Consider the following 22,982-nt stretch of genomic DNA (forward strand, 5'->3'; position numbering starts at 1 on the left):
GACCACAGATACGTCAGATCACTTTCTAGTTGTAGCTACACTGAGAGTAAAAGGTAGATGGGATACAAGGAGAATAGAAGCATCAGGGAAGAGAGAGGTGAAGGTTTATAAACTAAAAGAGGAGGCAGTTAGGGTAAGATATAAACAGCTATTGGAGGATAGATGGGCTAATGAGAACATAGGCAATGGGGTCGAAGAGGTATGGGGTAGGTTTAAAAATGTAGTGTTAGAGTGTTCAGCAGAAGTTTGTGGTTACAGGAAAGTGAGTGCGGGAGGGAAGAGGGGCGATTGGTGGAATGATGATGTAAAGAGAGTAGTAAGGGAGAAAAAGTTAGCATATGAGAAGTTTTTACAAAGTAGAAGTGATGCAAGGAGGGAAGAGTATATGGAGAAAAAGAGAGAGGTTAAGAGAGTGGTGAAGCAATGTAAAAAGAGAGCAAATGAGAGAGTGGGTGAGATGTTATCAACAAATTTTGTTGAAAATAAGAAAAAGTTTTGGAGTGAGATTAACAAGTTAAGGAAGCCTAGAGAACAAATGGATTTGTCAGTAAAAAATAGGAGAGGAGAGTTATTAAATGGAGAGTTAGAGGTATTGGGAAGATGGAGGGAATATTTTGAGGAATTGTTAAATGTTGATGAAGATAGGGAAGCTGTGATTTCGTGTATAGGGCAAGGAGGAATAACATCTTGTAGGAGTGAGGAAGAGCCAGTTGTGAGTGTGGGGGAAGTTCGTGAGGCAGTAGGTAAAATGAAAGGGGGTAAGGCAGCCGGGATTGATAGGATAAAGATAGAAATGTTAAAAGCAGGTGGGGATATAGTTTTGGAGTGGTTGGTGCAATTATTTAATAAATGCATGGAAGAGGGTAAGGTACCTAGGGATTGGCAGTGAGCATGCATAGTTCCTTTGTATAAAGGCAAAGGGGACAAAAGAGAGTGCAAAAATTATAGGGGGATAAATCTGTTGAGTATACCTGGTAAAGTGTATGGTAGAGTTATTATTGAAAGAATTAAGAGTAAGACGGAGAATAGGATAGCAGATGAACAAGGAGGCTTTAGGAAAGGTAGGGGTTGTGTGGACCAGTTGTTTACCGTGAAACATATAAGTGAACATTATTTAGATAAGGCTAAAGAGATCTTTGTGGCATTTATGGATTTGGAAAAGGCGTATGACAGGGTGGATAGGGGTGCAATGTGGCAGATGTTGCAGGTGTATGGTGTAGGAGGTAGGTTACTGAAAGCAGTGAAGAGTTTTTACGAGGATAGTGAGGCTCAAGTTAGAGTATGTAGGAAAGAGGGAAATTATTTCCCAGTAAAAGTAGGCCTTAGACAAGGATGTGTGATGTCACCGTGGTTGTTTAATATATTTATAGATGGGGTTGTAAGAGAAGTAAATGCGAGGGTCTTGGCAAGAGGCGTGGAGTTAAAAGATAAAGAATCAAACATAAAGTGGGAGTTGCCACAGTTGCTCTTTGCTGATGACACTGTGCTCTTGGGAGATTCTGAAGAGAAGTTGCAGAGATTGGTGGATGAATTTGGTAGGGTGTGCAAAAGAAGAAAATTAAAAGTGAATACAGGAAAGAGTAAGGTTATGAGGATAACAAAAAGATTAGGTGATGAAAGATTGGATATCAGATTGGAGGGAGAGAGTATGGAGGAGGTGAATGTATTCAGATATTTGGGAGTTGACGTGTCAGCGGATGGGTCTCTGAAAGATGACGTGAATCATAGAATTGATGAGGGGAAAAGGGTGAGTGGTGCACTTAGGAGTCTGTGGAGACAAAGAACTTTTCCCTTGGAGGCAAAGAGGGGAATGTATGAGAGTATAGTTTTACCAACGCTCTTATATGGGTGAGAAGCATGGGTGATGAATATTGCAGCGAGGAGAAGGCTGGAGGCAGTGCAGATGTCATGTCTGAGGGCTATGTGTGGTGTGAATATAATGCAGAGAATTCGTAGTTTGGAAGTTAGGAGGAGGTGCGGGATTACCAAAACTGTTGTCCAGAGGGCTGAGGAAGGGTTGTTGAGGTGGTTCGGACATGTAGAGAGAATGGAGCGAAACAGAGTGATTTCAAGAGTGTATCAGTCTGTAGTGGAAGGAAGGCGGGGTAGGGGTCGGCCTAGGAAAGGTTTGAGGTAGGGGGTAAAGGAGGTTTTGTGTGCAAGGGGCTTAGACTTCCAGTAGGCATGCGTGAGCGTGTTTGATAGGAGTGAATGGAGACAAATGGAAACCGGCTGGCCGGACTTGAGTCCTGGAGATGGGAAGTACAGTGCCTGCACTCTGAAGGAGGGGTGTTAATGTTGCAGTTTAAAAACTGTAGTGTAAAGCACCCTTCTGGCAAGACAGTGATGGAGTGAATGATGGTGAAAGTTTTTCTTTTTCGGGCCACCCTGCCTTGGTGTGAATATATGTCGTGCCGAATAGGCAGAACTTGCGATCTTGGCTTAAATAGCAAAGCTCATCTTGCCATATAGGACAAGTGAAAATTTGTGTATGCAAAAAATTCCATGTATAGGTTACTAAGAACAGGTGAAAGAGGGTTTCCCATTGCCATACCAAACTTCTGAGTGTAAAACTTATCATTAAATACAAATTTTGCATCAACAATGCAAAGTTTAATAAGTTTAATGATAGTAGGAACTGGCAATGGTAAATCATAGAATTTTTTGAAACAAGGTTACTTAACACAATCCTCCCTAATAGAGCTAAATGGTTCAGATATGTTGATGATATTTTGTGTCTTATGCCCAAGAATGTAGATATACACCATTTCCTAGGAAAATTAAATAGCTTAGCCCATTCTATAAACTTTACTGTTGAGTTTGAAGAAAATAACTCATTGCCTTTTCTAGATGTTTTAATTATTAAGGGTAATAATGAATTCAAATTTAAAATTTACAGAAAACCTACAAATAACTGTTCCTATGTCCACTATTATTCCTCGCATCAAGATAGAGTCAAACTGTCTGTTTTCTCATCAATGTTTCTGAGAGCTTTACGAATTTGTAGTCCTGAGTTCATAGATGAGGAAATATCCAAAATTTATGAAATAGGTAATGATTTAAAATACCCAAGAAATGTAATTGATAAATCTTTTAAAGTTGCTAGAAATGCGTTTTACAACCCGAGAAGGGACAACCAGCCTTATTCAACTAAAAATATGTTGGTTCTCCCTTACCATGAAAACTTGGTTGATATGCCTTCTCTTCTTAAGACTTTTAATATTAAAGTTGTATTCAAAAATCTTGATACAGTAAAAAACTTTCGATAAAGAATTCCCCCCAAAATGCTGATGGATGTGTCTATAAGATTCCTTGTAAAATTTGCGATAAAGTTTATTAAGGTCAAACTGGTAAAAATCTCGAACTAAGATTAAAACAACATAAATATAGCATTAGAACTGGACAAGATTCCAATGCTCTATTTATTCATGTAAGAGATTTTAACCATCCAATTGATTTTCAAAAAGTTGAGAAAGTAGTATCAAGCAAGTCCATGGTCGACAGGAATATAATTGAATCTTGTTTCATAAAAAGCAGTTTTGACAATAATATGAATATTTCCTTTGGTTTATATAAATTAGATCCATTTATAATTAATAGAATTTGGGAAGAATTTAATAATACACTGGACAAATAATAATTTTTAAATTTTCTTGGGTAGAATAGTTTGTGGGTGAGTTGTGCAAAGGACCTATCCAAGTTGGGTCGGCGCGCGTCACGTGTTTAACCGTTGTGGGATCTGATAGTGAGGTGCTGGCCAAACCCCTTATATAGCTTCCTTGGATGCTTTACTTTCATAGTTCCTTGATAATGTGAGTAATCACGAAAGCGCTTGGAATTTCTCTATTCTTTCAGAGTGGTTGTTTTGCATATATATATATATATATATATATATATATATATATATATATATATATATATATATATATATACACACACACGTGTATATATATATATATATACACACACACGTGTATATATATATATATATATATATATATATATATATATATATGTTAATATATATATATATATATATATATATATATATATATATAAGCAAACAAAACAATCGCAGATGGGAGATCTTAACTATGCAGGATAAGCCACGGGGGAGGGGAATATTTAACTCAAGTACTTTCACACTTCTTTGTGCGTCATCAGGAGCTGCGCAATGTTGCAAGGGAGCAGCCAAAGTAGGGAGAGAGGTCTCAGAGTAGCGTAGGTGTCACCGTCCACGGTTACCTTCAGACTGCGGTTGTTACCAACCACCAACCGCAGTCTAGGGGTAACCGTGGATGGTGACACCTACGCTACTCTGAGACCTCTCTCCCTGCTTTGGTTGCTCCCTCGCACAGCTCCTGATGATGCACTAAGAAGTGTGTAAGTACTTGAGCTAAAGATTTCCACCCCCATGGCTTGTCCAGTGTTGTTACTTATATATATATATATATATATATATATATATATATATATATATATATATATATATATATATATATATATATATAAGTAACAGCACTGTGACTAGCTGAGGATTCGAACCCATATCGTTTTGGCCCGCCTCAGCGACAAATCACACATGGCTCTCTAACCCACGGGACCACGCAATCCAGGTAGGATTGCGTGGTCCCGTGGGTTATAGTGTCACGTGTGATTTTTGGTCACCATGAGGCGGGTCAGAACGACATGGGTTCGAATCCTCGGCTTGTCGCAGTGTTGTTATTGATTAATATCACTCGTTCGTGGTTACAATATATTTTTATTTTATTATTTTATTATCACACTGGCCGATTCCCACCAAGGCAGGGTGGCCCGAAAAAGAAAAACTTTCACCATCATTCACTCCATCACTGTCTTGCCAGAAGGGTGCTTTACACTACAGTTTTTAAACTGCAACATTAACACCCCTCCTTCAGAGTGCAGGCACTGCACTTCCCATCTCCAGGACTCAAGTCCGGCCTGCCGGTTTCCCTGAACCCCTTCATAAATGTTACTTTCCTCACACTCCAACTTCACGTCAAGTATTAAAAACCATTTGTCTCCATTCACTCCTATCAAACACGCTCACGCATGCCTGCTGGAAGTCCAAGCCCCTCGCACACAAAACCTCCTTTACCCCCTCTCTCCAACCTTTCCTAGGCCGACCCCTACCCCGCCTTCCTTCCACTACAGACTGATACACTCTTGAAGTCATTCTGTTTCGCTCCATTCTTTCTACATGTCCGAACCACCTCAACAACCCTTCCTCAGCCCTCTGGACAACAGTTTTGGTAATCCCGCACCTCCTCCTAACTTCCAAACTACGAATTCTCTGCATTATATTCACACGACACATTGCCCTCAGACATGACATCTCCACTGCCTCCAGCCTTCTCATCGCTGCAACATTCATCACCCATGCTTCACACCCACATAAGAGCGTTGGTAAAACTATACTCTCATACATTCCCCTCTTTGCCTCCAAGGACAAAGTTCTTTGTCTCCACAGACTCCTAAGTGCACCACTCACTCTTTTCCCCTCATCAATTCTATGATTCGCCTCATCTTTCATAGACCCATCCGCTGACACGTCCACTCCCAAATATCTGAATACATTCACCTCCTCCATACTCTCTCCCTCCAATCTGATATTCAATCTTTCATCACCTAATCTTTTTGTTATCCTCATAACCTTACTCTTTCCTGTATTCACCTTTAATTTTCTTCTTTTGCACACTCTACCAAATTCATCCACCAATCTCTGCAACTTCTCTTCAGAATCTCCCAAGAACACAGTGTCATCAGCAAAGAGCAGCTGTGACAACATCCACTTTGTGTGTGATTCTTTAACTTTTAACTCCACGCCTCTTGCCAAGACCCTCGCATTTACTTCTCCTACAACCCCATCTATAAATATATTAAACAACCACGGTGACATCACACATCCTTGTCTAAGGCCTACTTTTACTGGGAAATAATTTCCCTCTTTCCTGCAAACTCTAACTTGAGCCTCACTATCCTCGTAAAAACTCTTCACTGCTTTCAGTAACCTACCTCCTACACCATACACCTGCAACATCTGCCACATTGCACCCCTATCCACCCTGTCATACGCCTTTTCCAAATCCATAAATGCCACAAAGACCTCTTTAGCCTTATCTAAATACTGTTCACTTATATGTTTCACTGTAAACACCTGGTCCACACACCCCCTACCTTTCCTAAAGCCTCCTTGTTCATCTGCTATCCTATTCTCCGTCTTACTCTTAATTCTTTCAATAATAACTCTACCATACACTTTACCAGGTATACTCAGCAGACTTATCCCCCTATAATTTTTGCACTCTCCTTTATCCCCTTTGCCTTTATACAGAGGAACTATGCATGCTCTCTGCCAATCCCTAGGTACCTTACCCTCTTCGATACATTTATTAAATAATTGCACCAACCACTCCAAAACTATATCCCCACCTGCTTTTAACATTTCTATCTTTATCCCATCAATCCCGGCTGCCTTACCCCCTTTCATTTTACCTACTGCCTCACGAACTTCCCCCACACTCACAACTGGCTCTTCCTCACTCCTACAAGATGTTATTCCTCCTTGTCCTATACACGAAATCACAGCTTCCCTATCTTCATCAACATTTAACAATTCCTCAAAACATTCCCTCCATCTTCCCAATACCTCTACCTCTCCATTTAATAACTCTCCTCTCCTATTTTTAACTGACAAATCCATTTGTTCTCTAGGCTTTCTTAACTTGTTAATCTCGCTCCAAAACTTTTTCTTATTTTCAACAAAATTTGTTGATAACATCTCACCCACTCTCTCATTTGCTCTCTTTTTACATTGCTTCACCACTCTCTTAACCTCTCTCTTTTTCTCCATATACTCTTCCGTCCTTGCATCACTTCTACTTTGTAAAAACTTCTCATATGCTAACTTTTTCTCCCTTACTACTCTCTTTACATCATCATTCCACCAATCGCTCCTCTTCCCTCCCGCACCCACTTTCCTGTAACCACAAACTTCTGCTGAACACTCTAACACTATATTTTTAAACCTACCCCATACCTCTTCGACCCCATTGCCTATGCTCTCATTAGCCCATCTATCCTCCAATAGCTGTTTATATCTTGCCCTAACTGCCTCCTCTTTTAGTTTATAAACCTTCACCTCTCTCTTCCCTGATGCTTCTATTCTCCTTGTATCCCATCTACCTTTTACTCTCAGTGTAGCTACAACTAGAAAGTGATCTGATATATCTGTGGCCCCTCTATAAACATGTACATCATGAAGTCTACTCAACAGTCTTTTATCTACCAATACATAATCCAACAAACTACTGTCATTTCGCCCTACATCATATCTTGTATACTTATTTATCCTCTTTTTCTTAAAATATGTATTAGCTATAACTAAACCCCTTTCTATACAAAGTTCAATCAAAGCGCTCCCATTATCATTTACACCTGGCACCCCAAACTTACCTACCACACCCTCTCTAAAAGTTTCTCCTACTTTAGCATTCAGGTTCCCTACCACAATTACTCTCTCACTTGGTTCAAAGGCTCCTATACATTCACTTAACATCTCCCAAAATCTCTCTCTCTCCTCTGCATTCCTCTCTTCTCCAGGTGCATACACGCTTATTATGACCCACTTCTCGCATCCAACCTTTACTTTAATCCACATAATTCTTGAATTTACACATTCATATTCTCATTTCTCCTTCCATAACTGATCACTCAACATTACTGCTACCCCTTCCTTTGCTCTAACTCTCTCAGATACTCCAGATTTAATCCCATTTATTTCCCCCCACTGAAACTCCCCTACCCAGCCCAGACTCTCCTAGGGACACTACCAAAACCACCACAAAAACAGTAAATATACAACCATCTAAAACCGTAAATATACAACCATCGTTGCACAAGATCGTGGCCCACAGTACAGATGTTGGAGAGGAGTCTCCTTCTTCTTCCTCTACTGGGGAAAGTAGATGGAATCCAGGACGGGGTGGCCCTGGCTTGGATACTGAGGATTATAGTGCAGTCCCAGAACCTGCAGAAATTGACAACACACCTCCCAACAATTCTCAACCAAAGGTGAATTTGTGCAAATATTATGCTTGGGGCATCTGTAAGCATGGAATAACAGGGAAAAAAATGGGACATGCAACTTTGACCATCCCAAAAAAATGTAGCGACCTCCTGTCTAAAGGAGTGTGTCGTTCTTCTTCCTGTACTTTCTTTCACCCAAAAATGTGCCACTCCTCGGTCCTCCAGAAGCAGTGTTACAACATCGAGTACCCTGCATACCATCTAAAAGGGACCAGGAGGCACAGACCCCACAAGACAAACAATAGTAGCTACGACAACCCAACTCCAGGTGATTTTTTAGTGGCAGGAAACGAAAAAAGAAAATGGAAGGAAATAACAAAAATAGTCCACCACCTTGGAGCCTTGTAGGACTGGAGGCGCAGTCAGTGGCCACCCATGGCCCTCCAGAATTACAACTACTGATGCTAATAACAAAATCCCCCCAACAAACACAGAATACAACCTCGTTCATATTTGCTAATATACAGGGCCTTAAGCCATCCACCAACAACAAAATACCTTCTATCAGTGGACTTCTAGAGGAGTCTAATGCAATGTTTGCAGCCTTCACAGAGACTCACACAAAAGATCACTTTGACAGTGAAATATGGATAAGTGGTTACAACCTTTTTAGATGCGACAGAAAAAACAGGCAACAAGGGCGGGTTGGCCTGTATGTCAAAGAGTCCCTTATCTGTACGGAGTTGCTGAACACCACAAATGAGGTAGTTGAAGTTCTATCAATAAAGATCGAGAACCAAAACCTAGTCATTGTGGTTGTATACGAGCCACCAGATGCAACCTCACAACAGTTCAAGGAACAGCTACTGAAAATTGATTACTGTTTGGAAAACCTTCCAGCTCCATCCCCAAACATCTTACTGCTTGGTGATTTCAACCTAAGGCATACAAAATGGAAGAATGTAGCAAATAATGTTATAGCTGAAACAATCCCCGGAGGTAGCGCAGATGAAAGGTCACACACACATGAGCTACTAAGTCTCTGCAAAAAACACACCTTAAGCCAGCAGATAGTGGAGCCAACAAGACTAGAAAACACACTTGACCTTATCTTCACAAATAATGAGGGCCTGATAAGAGACATAAGAATATCAAAAACAACTAATTCCGATCACAACCTAATCGAAGTCCAGACGTACATGCATAGGGGTCCTGATCAGCAGAATGCATGTACCTGTGAAGGTGTCTTCACAAAATACAACTTCAACAACAAGAACATCAACTGGGACCAGGTAAACCATGTCCTAAACGAAACATGTTGGGAAGATGTCTTAAATGACATGGATCCAAACCAGTGCCTTGAAAGGATCAACTTCCTGGTAGCCGTAGCATGTTCTAGGCATATTCCCCTAAGAAAGAAGAAGAGCAGGAGTAAACTGGAGAGAAAAAAATGCTCCCTCTACAGAAGACGACGAAGAGTCACTGAGCTCCTCAGGAGTGCTAGAACATCTGATACACGAAAGGAGGCGCTGACCAGGGAAGTGGAAACTATCGAACTTAAGCTAAATGACTCTTACAGGAACCAGGAGAGGCAGGAGGAGCTTAAAGCTATTAGTGAAATTGAAAGAAATTCAAAATATTTCTTTTCATATGCCAAAAACAAGGCAAATACCACATCTAGTATCGGGCCCTTACTCAGACAGGATGGGACTTACACAGATGACAACAAGGAATGAGTGAAATATTGAAATCCCAGTACGACTCTGTGTTTAGTGAACCACTAATCGGTCTGAGGATCGACGACCCAAATGATTTCTTCATCAATGAGCCTCAAAACTCCATAAATGTATGCCAGATTTCCGACATTGCCCTAACTCCGATAGATTTCGAAAAAGCCATTGACAACATGTCTATGCACTCAGATCCGGGCCCAGACTCGTGGAACTCTGTTTTCATTAAGAACTGCAAGAAACCCCTCTCGCGTGCCCTAAGTACACTATAGAGGAGGAGCTTGGACATGGGTGAAATTCCACAGTCACTTAAAACAACGGATATAGCCCCACTCCATAAAGGTGGCAGCAAAGCATTAGCTAAGAACTATAGACCAATAGCTCTGACGTCCCACATCATAAAAATCTTTGAAAGAGTGCTAAGAAGCAGGATTGCAAATCACCTGGATTCCCAAAATCTGCACAATCCAGGGCAACATGGGTTCAGGGCAGGTCGCTCCTGCCTCTCACAACTACTGGATCACTATGACATGGCCTTGGATGCACTGGAAGAAAATCAGAATGCAGATGTAATATACACAGACTTTGCAAAAGCATTTGACAAATGCGATCATTGCGTAATAGCCCATAAAATACGTGCTAAAGGAATAACTGGGAAAGTGGGGAGATGGATCTTCAACTTCCTAACAAATCGAACACAAAGAGTAGTGGTCAACAAAGTTAAATCGGAGGCTGCCATAGTGAAGAGCTCTGTTCCACAAGGCACAGTACTCGCCCCCATCTTATTCCTTATCCTCATATCAGACATAAACAGATATACACCACAGCACCGTATCATCCTTTGCGGATGATACTAGGATCTGCATGAGGCTGTCATCTGCTGAGGACGCGGTTAATCTCCAAGAAGATATAAACAAAGTTTTCCAATGGGCAACGGTAAACAATATGATGTTCAATGAGGACAAATTCCAACTACTCCGTTGTGGAAAACTGGAGGAGATAATAACTAGAACAGAGTATACTACTGACTCCGGCCATACAATAGAGCGGAAAACTAATGTAAGGGACCTGGGAGTAGTAATGTCTGAGGATCTCACTTTCAAGGATCACAACAGTGCCACGATCGCACGTGCAAAGAAAATGATAGGATGGATAATGAGAACTTTCAAAACGAGAGATGCCAAGCCCATGATGATCCTTTTCAAATCACTTGTTCTCTCTAGGCTGGAATACTGCTGTACATTAACATCTCCATTCAAAGCAGGTGAAATCGCAGATCTAGAGAGTGTACAGAGATCCTTTACTGCACGTATAAGTTCTGTCAAGCACCTTAACTACTGGGAACGCTTGGAAACACTTGTACTCGTTGGAACGCAGGAGGGAGAGATATATCATAATCTACGCTTGGAAAATCTTGGAAGGAATGATCCCAAATCTGCACACAGAAATCACTCCCTACGAAAGTAAAAGACTGGGCAGGCGATGCAAAATGCCCCCAATAAAAAGTAGGGGCGCCATTGGTACACTAAGGGAAAACACCATAAGTGTCCGGGGCCCAAAACTGTTTAACAGCCTCCCATCAAGCATTAGGGGAATTGCCAATAAACCCCTGGCTGCCTTCAAGAGAGAGCTGGACAGATACCTAAAGTCAGTGCCGGATCAGCCGGGCTGTGGCTAGTACGTTGGACTGCGTGCGGCCAGCAGTAACAGCCTAGTTGATCAGGCCCTGATCCATCGGGAGGCCTGGTCATGGACCGGGCCGCGGGGGCGTTGATCCCCGGAATAACCTCCATGTAACCTCCAGGTACCCCCTTCAGCTTTGTTTCGCTTAGGGCCAGGACATCCAACTTCTTTTCATTCATAACATCAGCAATCATCTGTTTCTTGTCATCCGCACTACATCCACGCATATTTAAGCATCCCAGTTTTATAAAGTTTTTCTTCTTCTCTTTTTTAGTAAATGTCTACTGGAGAAGGGGTTACTAGCCCATTGCTCCCGGCATTTTTAGTCGCCTCATACGACACGCATGGCTTACGAAGGAAAGATTCTTTTCCACTTCCCCATGGACAATAGAAGAAATAAAGAAGAACAAGAGCTATTTAGAAAAAGGAGAAAAACCTAGACGTATGTATATATATATGCATGTGCGTGTCTGTGAAGTGTGACCAAAGTGTAAGTAGGAGTAGCAAGATATCCCTGTTATCTAGCGTGTTTATGAGACAGAAAAAGAAACCAACAATCCTACCATCATGCAAAACAGTTACAGGTTTCTGTTTCACAATCACCTGGCAGGACGGTAGTACTTCCCTGGGTGGTTGCTGTCTACCAACCTACTACCTATATATATATATATATATATATATATATATATATATATATATATATATATATATATATATATATATATATATATATATATATATATATATATATATGTATATATATATATATATATATATATATATATATATATATATATATATATATATATATATATATATATATATATATATATATATATATATATATATATATATATATATATATATATATATATATATATATATATATATATATATATGTCGTGCCGAATATGTAAAACTGGTCAATTAGCAAGAACTCATTTAAAATTAAGTCCTTTCTAAAATTTTCTCTTATACGTTTAAAGATATATTTTTTCATTAATGTTAATGTAAATTTTTTTAATTTTACACCAAAAGAATCTTAGAAAACTTACCTAACCTTATTATAACAAGAGCAATTTATTTTAGCCTAACCCAACTAAATATATTTTAAATACTTTTACAATTATTTAGTACTAAACAAACACAATTAAATATATTTTTTTCGTTAGGTTAAGAATGATTTTGTCGATAGAGTTCCGCACCATAGACTGTTAAAGAAAGTGGCAGCTCATGGCATTGGGGGAAAAGTGCTCTCGTGGATCGAGTCATGGCTCACTGACAGGAAGCAGAGTGTCCATAAATGGGGTTAAATCCGAGTGGGGATCTGTAACAAGTGGCGTTCCACAGGGATCAGTCTTGGGCCCGTTGTTGTTTATAATATATATCAATGATCTTGATGAGGGAATTACTAGTGATATGAGCAAATTCGCCGATGACACAAAGATAGGTAGGATATTTGATTCAAACGTTGATGTTATGGAACTTCAGGAGGATTTAAACAAACTCTATTCTTGGTCAGAAAAGTGGCAGATGCAGTTCAATGTAGATAAAAAGGTTCTGAAGCTTGGGAGTGCCCATAGCCCTAGTACTTATAAGTTAAATGATGTAGAACTTAGCCATACAGATTGCGAAAAGGACTTGGGGGTTATGGTGAGCAGCAACCTTAAACCAAGACAGCAATGCCTAAGCGTACGTAATAAGGCAAATAGATTACTGGGATTTATATCAAGAAGTGTAAGCAACAGAAGTCCAGAGGTCATACTGCAGCTTTATACATCATTAGTAAGGCCTCACCTAGATTATGCAGCTCAGTTCTGGTCTCCATATTACAGAATGGACATAAATTCGTTAGAAAACATTCAGCGTAGGATGACTAAGTTAATACATAGCATTAGAAATCTTCCTTATGAAGAAAGATTGAAGACTCTTAAGTTACATTCACTTGTTAGACGAAGAATGAGGGGAGACCTGATCGAAGTGTATAAGTGGAAGATAGGTATTAATAAAGGGGATATTAATAAGGTCTTGATGATGTCTCTCCAAGAGAGAACCCGCAGTAATGGATTTAAATTAGATAAGTTTAGATTTAGAAAGGACATAGGAAAGTATTGGTTTGGAAATAGGGTAGTTGATGAGTGGAACAGTCTACCTAGTTGGGTTGTTGAGGCTGGGACTTTGGGTGGTTTCAAATTTAGGTTGGATAAGTACATAAGTGGGAGGGGTTGGATTTGAGTGGGAGTTTCACATCAGAGCTTATTTCTTGGGTGGCATTGAAAATTGGGTTGGGCAAATGTTTTGTTAGTGGGATGAATTGTAAAGGACCTGCCTAGTATGGGCCAACAGGCCTCCTGCAGTGTTCCTCCTTTCTTATGTTATGTTCTTATGTTCTTATATGGCAGTATGAGCGTTGCTATTTAAGCCAAGATGGCAAGTTCTGCCTATTCGGCACGACATATATATATATATATATATACATATATATATATATATATATATATATATATATATATATATATATATATATATATATATATATATATATATATATATATATATCTAACAATGACACTGATGAAAGAATGAACAGGCAGAGTAACGGTAGTTTTACCCCGGCAACACTGCATGAGGGGGCTAGCCATCAGGGTGACGACGACCAGAGATCAAAGCCTTATCTCCACCCTGCAGTGTTCTCGCTGAAAAAAACGTTACAGAAAATCCCAAGTTAGATTTCCGCTAGATGGGGAAGGGTGAGAGGATGTTAACATTTCACAAGTTGGGTGAGCGTATGCCACAGCGGAATAAATTATAGCTTGTCGTGATGAATGCAAACTAATGCATTCAAATAAATTTCAAAATTTTCACTAATATTTATTGTTACAGTAATATTTATTGTTATAGTACATGGTGCTGTTTATTTAATTGCTATTGTAGTGTCATGGCTTGATCAGTTGTTTCTTCCTATTAATGACCTGTTGACTTAGATTTTGCATTAGTTGACGAATTAGACGCATGTGCAACACTTGGGTAGAATCTTTACTAAGGAAACGTCGTACCACGCAGTGGTTTCATCAGTTCTAAACAAAGAAGAATGGTGAAGATCAGAAGGAGTTTAAGGTAATCAGTCCTTCAGCCTGGAGTCGACGTAGTTGGTCCATCAATCTTGAAAAGAATGCAGCATATGCGGCAAGGGGTTTATGTGCTGTAGACAGGTGAGGTGAAATAGTCATAGGCGATATCACAGTGAACAAGTCCACATGTGGAAGTGGGTCATGGCTATAGCCAGTGGTGGGTACAGTTCGCTAATCCGCTAACCGATAATAGTGGAACTAACTTTTTGCTTGGCGGATTAGCGTTTCCGCTAACTTCGGAAACCGTTAGCGGACCAATTAGCCACCGCTAAATAAAGTTACACTAACTTTGAGTCCGCTAAAAAAAAAAATCATACGTTGTTGGTAGTCGGAAAGCAATGCCTTTTCAACGGCGTACGTGTTTGTTCCTGTCTGTTGTGGGCGTTTCTCCAACAGTCAGTCAGGCATGCTATTGGCTGATTACCTGTAAACGTTACTTGTCAATGCAGCAGCAGCAGCATTTGAGCAGCATTGTGATAGTTCTACTGCGTCACCGATCACCGGGGTGCGTTGTCACTTATCGTTATGAACAGGGGAGACGTTTCTGTTCTGCCTGAGGGTGTTGTTGAGGAGTCTGCAGTGGCTGTGGTTGAAATAGAGACCGCTCAGGCTGTGGGCCAGGAGTCGCAGAACCCGTGGCTCCACCTCGATGACTGTTTTGTCCTCAAGTCCAGGGATACGAAGAACGTCAGTATTTTGTACTTCCTGTGCGTCATGTGCCAGCCCAGAGACCATCATCAAGGGACAGGCGGCAAGCCTCTACAACATGAAGTCACATGTTAAGAGGAAACACCCAATTCATGTCATCAAGTTTGAGAAAATCAAGGCCGGATCTTTCGGGGGAAAACACGGGCAATCTTCTCGTGGCAGCACCACTAGCAGGAACAGCAGCCAGTCGTCACAGCCGCCAGCAAAGTGTGCACACCAGACCATCATTGGCGAAGTGTTTGTTGCTGCTGGCACTAGCATCCGTCAGTCTGTGGTATTATTATTATTATAATCAAGGGGGAAGCGCTAAACCCGGAGGATTATACAGCGCCTGGGGGAAGGATGTGGAAGGCATTCAGGCTTAATTCGGGGAACTGGAGCACAGATCCAATTCCCTAAATCAAGAGCCCCTCACCAACATTCAGTCTGTGGTAGACACAATGACTGTGAAACTATTTGTCTGCAACATACTACCGCTGCATGTAGTGGAATCCCCCACCTTTGTCAGCCCGATCAAGACACTGAACCCCGGCAAGACGTCAATGTCCCTCTGCACCCTGGGCAGGAGGATCTCGGTCAGCCATAAACAGCTGGAGGAGTATCACGATTTTGACTCTTGTGTTTTCTCGTAAGAGAAAAAGTTGAGATTTATAATAGGCTTCGTAGGCTACAATTTTCAAATGATATTTATAAAAAAATAATCATCAGAGATTTATTCTTTTAGAGCACTAAGAAATTGCTATTATCAAGGTGAACACTTAAACAAAGCCTCACGTTGACCTAAATACACACTTTGTATTGTTTACTCAGTTTCTATCTAAAACCTACGACAAATAAAAAAATAAGATTTGGTTTTGTTTGTTGTGCGATCAAGGGAAGGTATCCCCGTGTCTCTCAAGCCCAGCCCCCAGTACCTCACTGCAGGTGAACAGAATAGTACAAGGCAATCATAAAATTCTTATGAAGAGATATATGAAAATATGTATGTATGCGTGTGAATATGCTCATATACATGTACATGTGTGCTTGTACTCGTTAGAACGCAGGCGGGAGAGATATATCATAATCTACACCTCGAAAATTCTAGGAGAAATGGTCCCGAATCCGCACACAGAAGTCACTCCCTACGAAAGTAAAAGACTGGGCAGGCGGTGCAAAATACACACATTGAAAAGTAGAGGCACCATTGGTACACTAAGAGAAAACACCATAAGTGTCCAGGGCCCAAGACTGTTCAACAGCCTCCCACCATGCATAAGGGAAATTACCAATAGGCCCCTGGCTGTCTTCAAGAGGGAGCTGGACAGATACTTAAAGTCGGTGCCGGATCAGCCGGGCTGTGGTTCGTACGTTGGACTACGTGCAGCCAGCAGTAACAGCCTGGTTGATCAGGTCCTGAACCACCGGGAGGCCTGGTCGTAAACCGTGCCGCAGGGGCGTTGATCCCCGGAATACTCTCCAGGTAGACTCCAGGAAGTGTACATATGCCTGTGTGTATATGTATGTGTGTTGGCCTTTTTGTATGTATGTGTATATATATGCATGTGTGTGTGTCCCCTCAGAGCCACCATCAGGATGGCAGCTTTGAGGGGACTTGAGCTAGAGTTCGCCACAGCCACGCTGTTGCGAACTCTAGCCCAAAACTCCAGCTCAACTCTAGTGGCTTACTCACTGGCCTGGGGTTATAGGACTCACGATGGAGTTCAAACTTCATCCGTTCCGTTGCTTCTGTGCATTTTTCTCCACTCTTCACATGCTTTATCAAGTGTGGGTTCAGTGCTGGTTCTGAATACTCCAAGATGAGCGTGACGTATGTCATGAATGACTCTTATCTGAGATTCCTGAAAGTTAATCTTGGACTCGTTAAGTGCACATGTGCTACAGAGGCTATTTAACTGACGATATACTCTATAATATGACGATATACTCTGTGCTCTTTCTCCCTGGGTCTGTACTAAGTTGTGGTCTCCTTTTCACTTTCCCAATTTTCATAGCCTTGCATTTACTGGAGTTGAAATCCATTAGTCATTAGTCCGACCAATCCTGCAGATTTTCCAAGTCCATCTCCCCTCAAGGGAGGTTTCTTGACGCTAGTGAGGGGCTTTTGATCAAGGGAATTGGATCTGTGCTCCGGTTCCCTGAATTAAGCCTAAATACCTTCCATCGCCCCCCCCACAGGCTCTGTATAATCCAACGCTCCTAAATAATTATAATAATCCAAGTCCATCTATAGTCTTGTCTGGTCCTCACCATTTTTTTTATTCTCTTTAATTTCACAGAATCTGTGAACAGGAATTAAGATTTTTGAAACAGGATTAACATCTCTAAATCCATGCTGGTTATTGCTGATCAGACCATCTCTCAAGTGTGTATGTGTACTCAACTGTATGTCATTGCAGGGGTCGAGTCACAGCTCCTGTGTGTGTGTGTGTGTGTGTGTGTGTGTGTGTGTGTGTGTGTGTGTGTGTGTGTGTGTGTGTGTGTGTGTGTGTGTGTGTGTGTGTGTGTGTGTGTGTGTGCGTGTGTGTGTGTGTGTGTGTGTACTCACCTAGTTCTCACCTAGTTGAGGTTGCAGGGGTCGAGTCCAAGCTCCTGGCCCCGCCTTTTCACTGGTCGCTACTAGGTCACTCTCCCTGAACCATGAGCTTTATCGTACCTCTGCTTAAAGCTATGTATGGATCCTGCCTCCACTACATCGCTTCCCAAACTATTCCACTTACTGACTACTCTGTGGCTGAAGAAATACTTCCTAACATCCCTTTGATTCATCTGTGTCTTCAGCTTCCAACTATGTCCCCGTGTTGCTGTGTCCAGTCTCTGGAACATCCTGTCTTTGTCCACCTTGTCAATTCCTCTCAGTATTTTGTAAGTCGTTATCATGTCCCCCCTATCTCTCCTGTCCTCCAGTGTCGTCAGGTTGATTTCCATTAACCTCTCCTCATAGGACATACCTCTTAACTCTGGGACTAGTCTTGTTGCAAACCTTTGCACTTTCTCTAGTTTCTTTACATGCTTGGCTAGGTGTGGGTTCCAAGCTGGTGCCGCATACTCCAATATGGGCCTAACGTACACGGTGTACAGGGTCCTGAACGATTCCTTATTAAGATGTCGGAATGCTGTTCTGAGGTTTGCCAGGCGCCCATATGCTGCAGCAGTTATTTGGTTGATGTGCGCTTCAGGAGATGTGCCTGGTGTTATACTCACCCCAAGATCTTTTTCCTTGAGTGATGTTTGTAGTCTCTGGCCCCCTAGACTGTACTCCGTCTGCGGTCTTCTTTGCCCTTCCCCAATCCTCATGACTTTGCACTTGGTGGGATTGAACTCCAGGAGCCAGTTGCTGGACCAGGTCTGCAGCCTGTCCAGATCCCTTTGTGTTTCTGCCTGGTCTTCGATCGAATGAATTCTTCTCATCAACTTCACGTCATCTGCAAACAGGGACACCTCGGAGTTTATTCCTTCCGTCATGTCGTTCACAAATACCAGAAACAGCACTGGTCCTAGGACTGACGCCTGTGGGACCCCGCTGGTCACAGGTGCCCACTCTGACACCTCGCCACGTACCATTACTCGCTGCTGTCTTTCTGACAAGTATTCCCTGATCCATTGTAGTGCCTTCCCTGTTATCCCTGCTTGGTCCTCCAGTTTTTGCACTAATCTTTTGTGTGGCACTGTGTCAAACGCCTTCTTGCAGTCCAAGAAAATGCAATCCACCCACCCCTCTCTCTCTTGTCTTACTGCTGTCACCATGTCATAGAACTCCAGTAGGTTTGTGACACAGGATTTCCCGTCTCTGAAACCATGTTGGCTGCTGGTGATGAGATCATTCCTTTCTAGATGTTCCACCATTCTTCTCCTGACAATCTTTTCCATGATTTTGCATGCTATACATGTCAGTGACACTGGTCTGTAGTTTAGTGCTTCATGTCTGTCTCCTTTTTTAAAGATTGGGACCACATTTGCTGTCTTCCATGCCTCAGGCAATCTCCCTGTTTCGATAGATGTATTGAATATTGTTGTTAGGGGTACACATAGCACCTCTGCTCCCTCTCTCAGGACCCATGGAGAGATGTTATCTGGCCCCATTGCTTTTGAGGTATCTAGCTCACTGAGAAGCCTCTTCACTTCTTCCTCGGTTGTGTGTACTGTGTCCAGCACATGGTGGTGTACCCCACCTCTCCGTCTTTCTGGAGCCCCTTCTGTCTCCTCTGTGAACACTTCTTTGAATCTCTTGTTGAGTTCCTCACATACTTCACTGTCATTTCTTGTTGTCTCTCCTCCTTCCTTCCTTAGCCTGATTACCTGGTCCTTGACGGTTGTTTTCTTCCTGATGTGGCTGTATAACAGCTTCGAGTCAGATTTGGCTTTTGCTGCTATGTCGTTTTCATACTGACGTTGGGCCTCCCTTCTTACCTGTGCATATTCGTTTCTGGCTCTACGACTGCTCTCCTTATTCTCCTGGGTCCTTTGCCTTCTATATTTCTTCCATTTCCTAGCACACTTGGTTTTTGCCTCCTTACATCTTTGGGTGAACCATGGGCTCATCCTGGCTTTTTCATTATTCCTTTTACCCTTGGGTACAAACCTCTCCTCAGCCTCCTTGCACATTGTTGCTACATATTCCATCATCTCATTAACTGGCTTCCCTGCCAGTTCTCTGTCCCACTGAACCTCATTCAGGAAGTTCCTCATTCCTGTGTAGTCCCCTTTCTTGTAGTTTGGTTTCATTTGTCCTGGCCTTCCTGCTTCCCCCTCCTCTTGTAGCTCTACTGTGTATTCGAAGCTCAAAACCACATGATCGCTGGCCCCAAGGGGTCTTCCATATGTGATGTCCTCAATATCTGCACTACTCAAGGTGAATACTAAGTCCAGTCTTGCTGGTTCATCCTCTCCTCTCTCTCTTGTAGTGTCCCTTATGTGTTGGTACATGAAGTTTTCCAGTACCACCTCCATCATCTTAGCCCTCCATGTATCTTGGCCCCCATGTGGCTCCAAGTTCTCCCATTCGATCTCCTTGTGGTTAAAGTCGCCCATGATCAGGAGCTTTGCCCTGCATACATGAGCTCTTCTGGCCACTGCAGCCAGTGTGTCAACCATCGCTCTATTGCTCTCGTCATACTCTTGCCTTGGCCTCCTGCTGTTCTGTGGTGGGTTATACATCACTGCAATTATCACCTTGGGACCTCCAGAGTGAAGCGTTCCCGCTATGTAATCACTTTCTTCTCTGCTGTCTCCTCTCTCCAGCTCATCAAAATTCCATCGGTGTTTGATCAGCAATGCCACTCCTCCACCCCCCCTGTTCCTTCTGTCTTTCCTCAGGATCTGGTATCCCGTTGGAAAGATGGCATCTGTTATCATACCTGTAAGCTTGGTTTCTGTGATTGCTATGATGTCTGGTGATGCCTCTTTGAATCTTTCGTGCCATTCCTCCCGCTTGTTTGTTATTCCATCAGCGTTTGTGTACCATACCTTCAGTTTCCTTTCCAACACTGTGGTTTGGGGGGCCTGTGGGGGTGGGAGACCTGGTAGCATACTGTGGGATTCTATGGTTGGGGCTTGGGTGGAAGCTGTGAGTATGGATTGTATTGTGTGTTGGGATGGTGTGATAGGTTGTGGGGTTCTGAGGATAGTTGTGTGTGTGCTTGCCCTTGCTGCTCTGCTCTGCTCTGCTCTGACTGACCTCTGCTGGTTCCATCCTTGTCTCCTTTCCTAGCTCCTTTCGCTTTTTTGTCCTCTCCCTCAGCTGCTGTCTCTCTGTTTGTGTTCTGTCTCTGTCTAGGAACACCTTCTTGTACTTTTCCGAGCTTTTCAACCGTGGTTTCTCTTGGAGGATCCAGTTCCGCACTGTTTCTGTCCTGAGAATCAGCTTGATCAGTCGGTTTCTCCCCTTCAAGTACCCCCCTATTCTCTGAAAATTTACAATCTCGTCCATGTCTTCTCCCCCTATTTCCGTGATGATTTTCTCAATCTCCTTTCTTTCTTCCTACCGTCTTTCAGTGTGTGTCCTTTCCTCTCTCTCCCGAAGCCCATGGATAAACACTGATTTTGCCTTTTCCTCCTCCCATTGCCTCTCCCTCTGTGACTCTGGTTCCTGTCTGTATGTGGTCATTTTCTCCCTTGATTTTTCCAGTGGCTCTTGGTAGCATGGTTGTGCCTCAGCATTCGACCTATCTCCCTCTCCATCTGCACCCATCTGCTCTTCCCTTCCACTCCCTGGCCCTTCTTTGCAGGCTGATATGACCTTAGCATAATTCATATCTCCTTCCTTCCTTTTCAGTCTCTCAGCTTTGTATGGTGTGTCTTCTCTGGTCACTACCCCTGAAACTTGCTTCAGCCTGTTTACCTCAAATTCTAGGACCTTTACCCTGGCTACTGCAGTTTCGACTTGCGCCTCCCAATTCTTCGTCTCCTTCTCCAACCTCTTTTCCCATTTCACAGAGAGCTCTTTCTCCATTTTTTCAGAAAGCTCTCCTAATTTTCTCTCCCATTCTTGCTCTATCCTTTTCCACTGCTCCTCCATCCATTCCTCGCTACCAGTACCATTGTCATCTGATCCCTGATTCCTGCGAGTCCCAACCATTTTTTTTTGTTTTTTAGTGAAAGAGAGAGAGAAAGAGAAAAAGAAAAAGGAGGAGAGAGTGAGAGAGAGAGGGAGAAAGAGAGAGAAGGGGAGGGTAGAAGGAGAGAGGGGAAAAGAAAGGAAAAGGGGGAGAAAGTGAGAGAGGGAAAGGTAAGAGAGAGGGGGGAGTGACAAGGGAAGAGAGAGAGAGAGAGAGAGAGAGAGAGAGAGAGAGAGAGAGAGAGAGAGAGAGAGAGAGAGAGAGAGAGAGAGAGAGAGAGAGAGAGAGAGAGAGAGAGAGAGAGAGAGAGAGAGAGAAAAGAAGAGGAAGAGAGAGGAAGAGAGAGAGAGTAAGAGAGGAAGAGAGGAAGAGAGAGAGAGAGAGAGAGGGAGAGGGAGAGAGAGAGGAAGAGAGAGAGAGGAAGAGAGAGAGAAAGAGTGAGAGGAAGAGAGAGAGGAAGAGAGAGAGGAAGAGAGAGAGTTTGAGAGAAGGGGAGAGAGAGAGAGAGAGAGAGAGAGAGAGAGAGAGAGAGAGAGAGAGAGAGAGAGAGAGAGAGGATGAGAGGAGAGGGAGAGAGATGGGCAGGGAAAGGAAGGGTTAGAGGGTCACTTCACAGGAAGGTGTGAAATCCTGTATATGTGTGTGTGTGTATGTGTGTGTATGTGTGTGTGTGTGTATGTGTGTGTGTGTGTGTGTGTGTGTGTGTGTGTGTGTGTGTGTGTGTGTGTGTGTGTGTGTGTGTGTGTGTGGTACAGCTATTCAAGTGCCTAACAGCAGAGCCTGTTCTCACCTAGTGTGTGTGCATATGTTTATGTAAACAGTCCTTATTTCCCACGTATGTACTACATATGTAAATATGTCGAGAGTAAACATGTGTTAAGGGATGTTGCATAACATACCAGCAGAGTAGGAGGGCGTCTGGCGACGATCATACTGCTCCCGGTCGCCGAAACGAAACAGCTGATCGAGTTTGTTCAGCTCACTGCTGGGGTCCGTATATCGGCGGCTTCTGCCACCGCCGTCGCTGCCATCATCAAAGCTGCCAATGTCACTGTCGCTGACGCCATCACAGCCGCCATCGTAGTGTTGACCATCAATGACACTCCTGTACATAAGAAGGCTCG

At 42.6% G+C, this 22,982-nt stretch overlaps 1 protein-coding gene and 1 pseudogene across 1 annotated transcript in view; one reads left to right on the top strand and one right to left on the bottom strand.

Moving 5' to 3' along the window:
- The window catches only part of LOC128686609 (glycine receptor subunit alpha-4-like), a 517,556-nt gene that overhangs the window by 166,259 nt on the left and 328,315 nt on the right, over positions 1-22,982 (bottom strand). Inside the window, exon 2 of the mRNA XM_070084379.1 lies at positions 22,758-22,963. Within this exon, the coding sequence (XP_069940480.1) occupies positions 22,758-22,963 (206 nt within the window). The remainder of the gene's footprint in view (positions 1-22,757; positions 22,964-22,982) is intronic.
- On the top strand, positions 15,119-15,933 carry LOC138852592 (uncharacterized; annotated as a pseudogene).

The sequence above is a fragment of the Cherax quadricarinatus genome, chromosome 12 (genome assembly GCF_038502225.1).
Source record: "Cherax quadricarinatus isolate ZL_2023a chromosome 12, ASM3850222v1, whole genome shotgun sequence".
NCBI lineage: Eukaryota > Metazoa > Arthropoda > Malacostraca > Decapoda > Parastacidae > Cherax > Cherax quadricarinatus.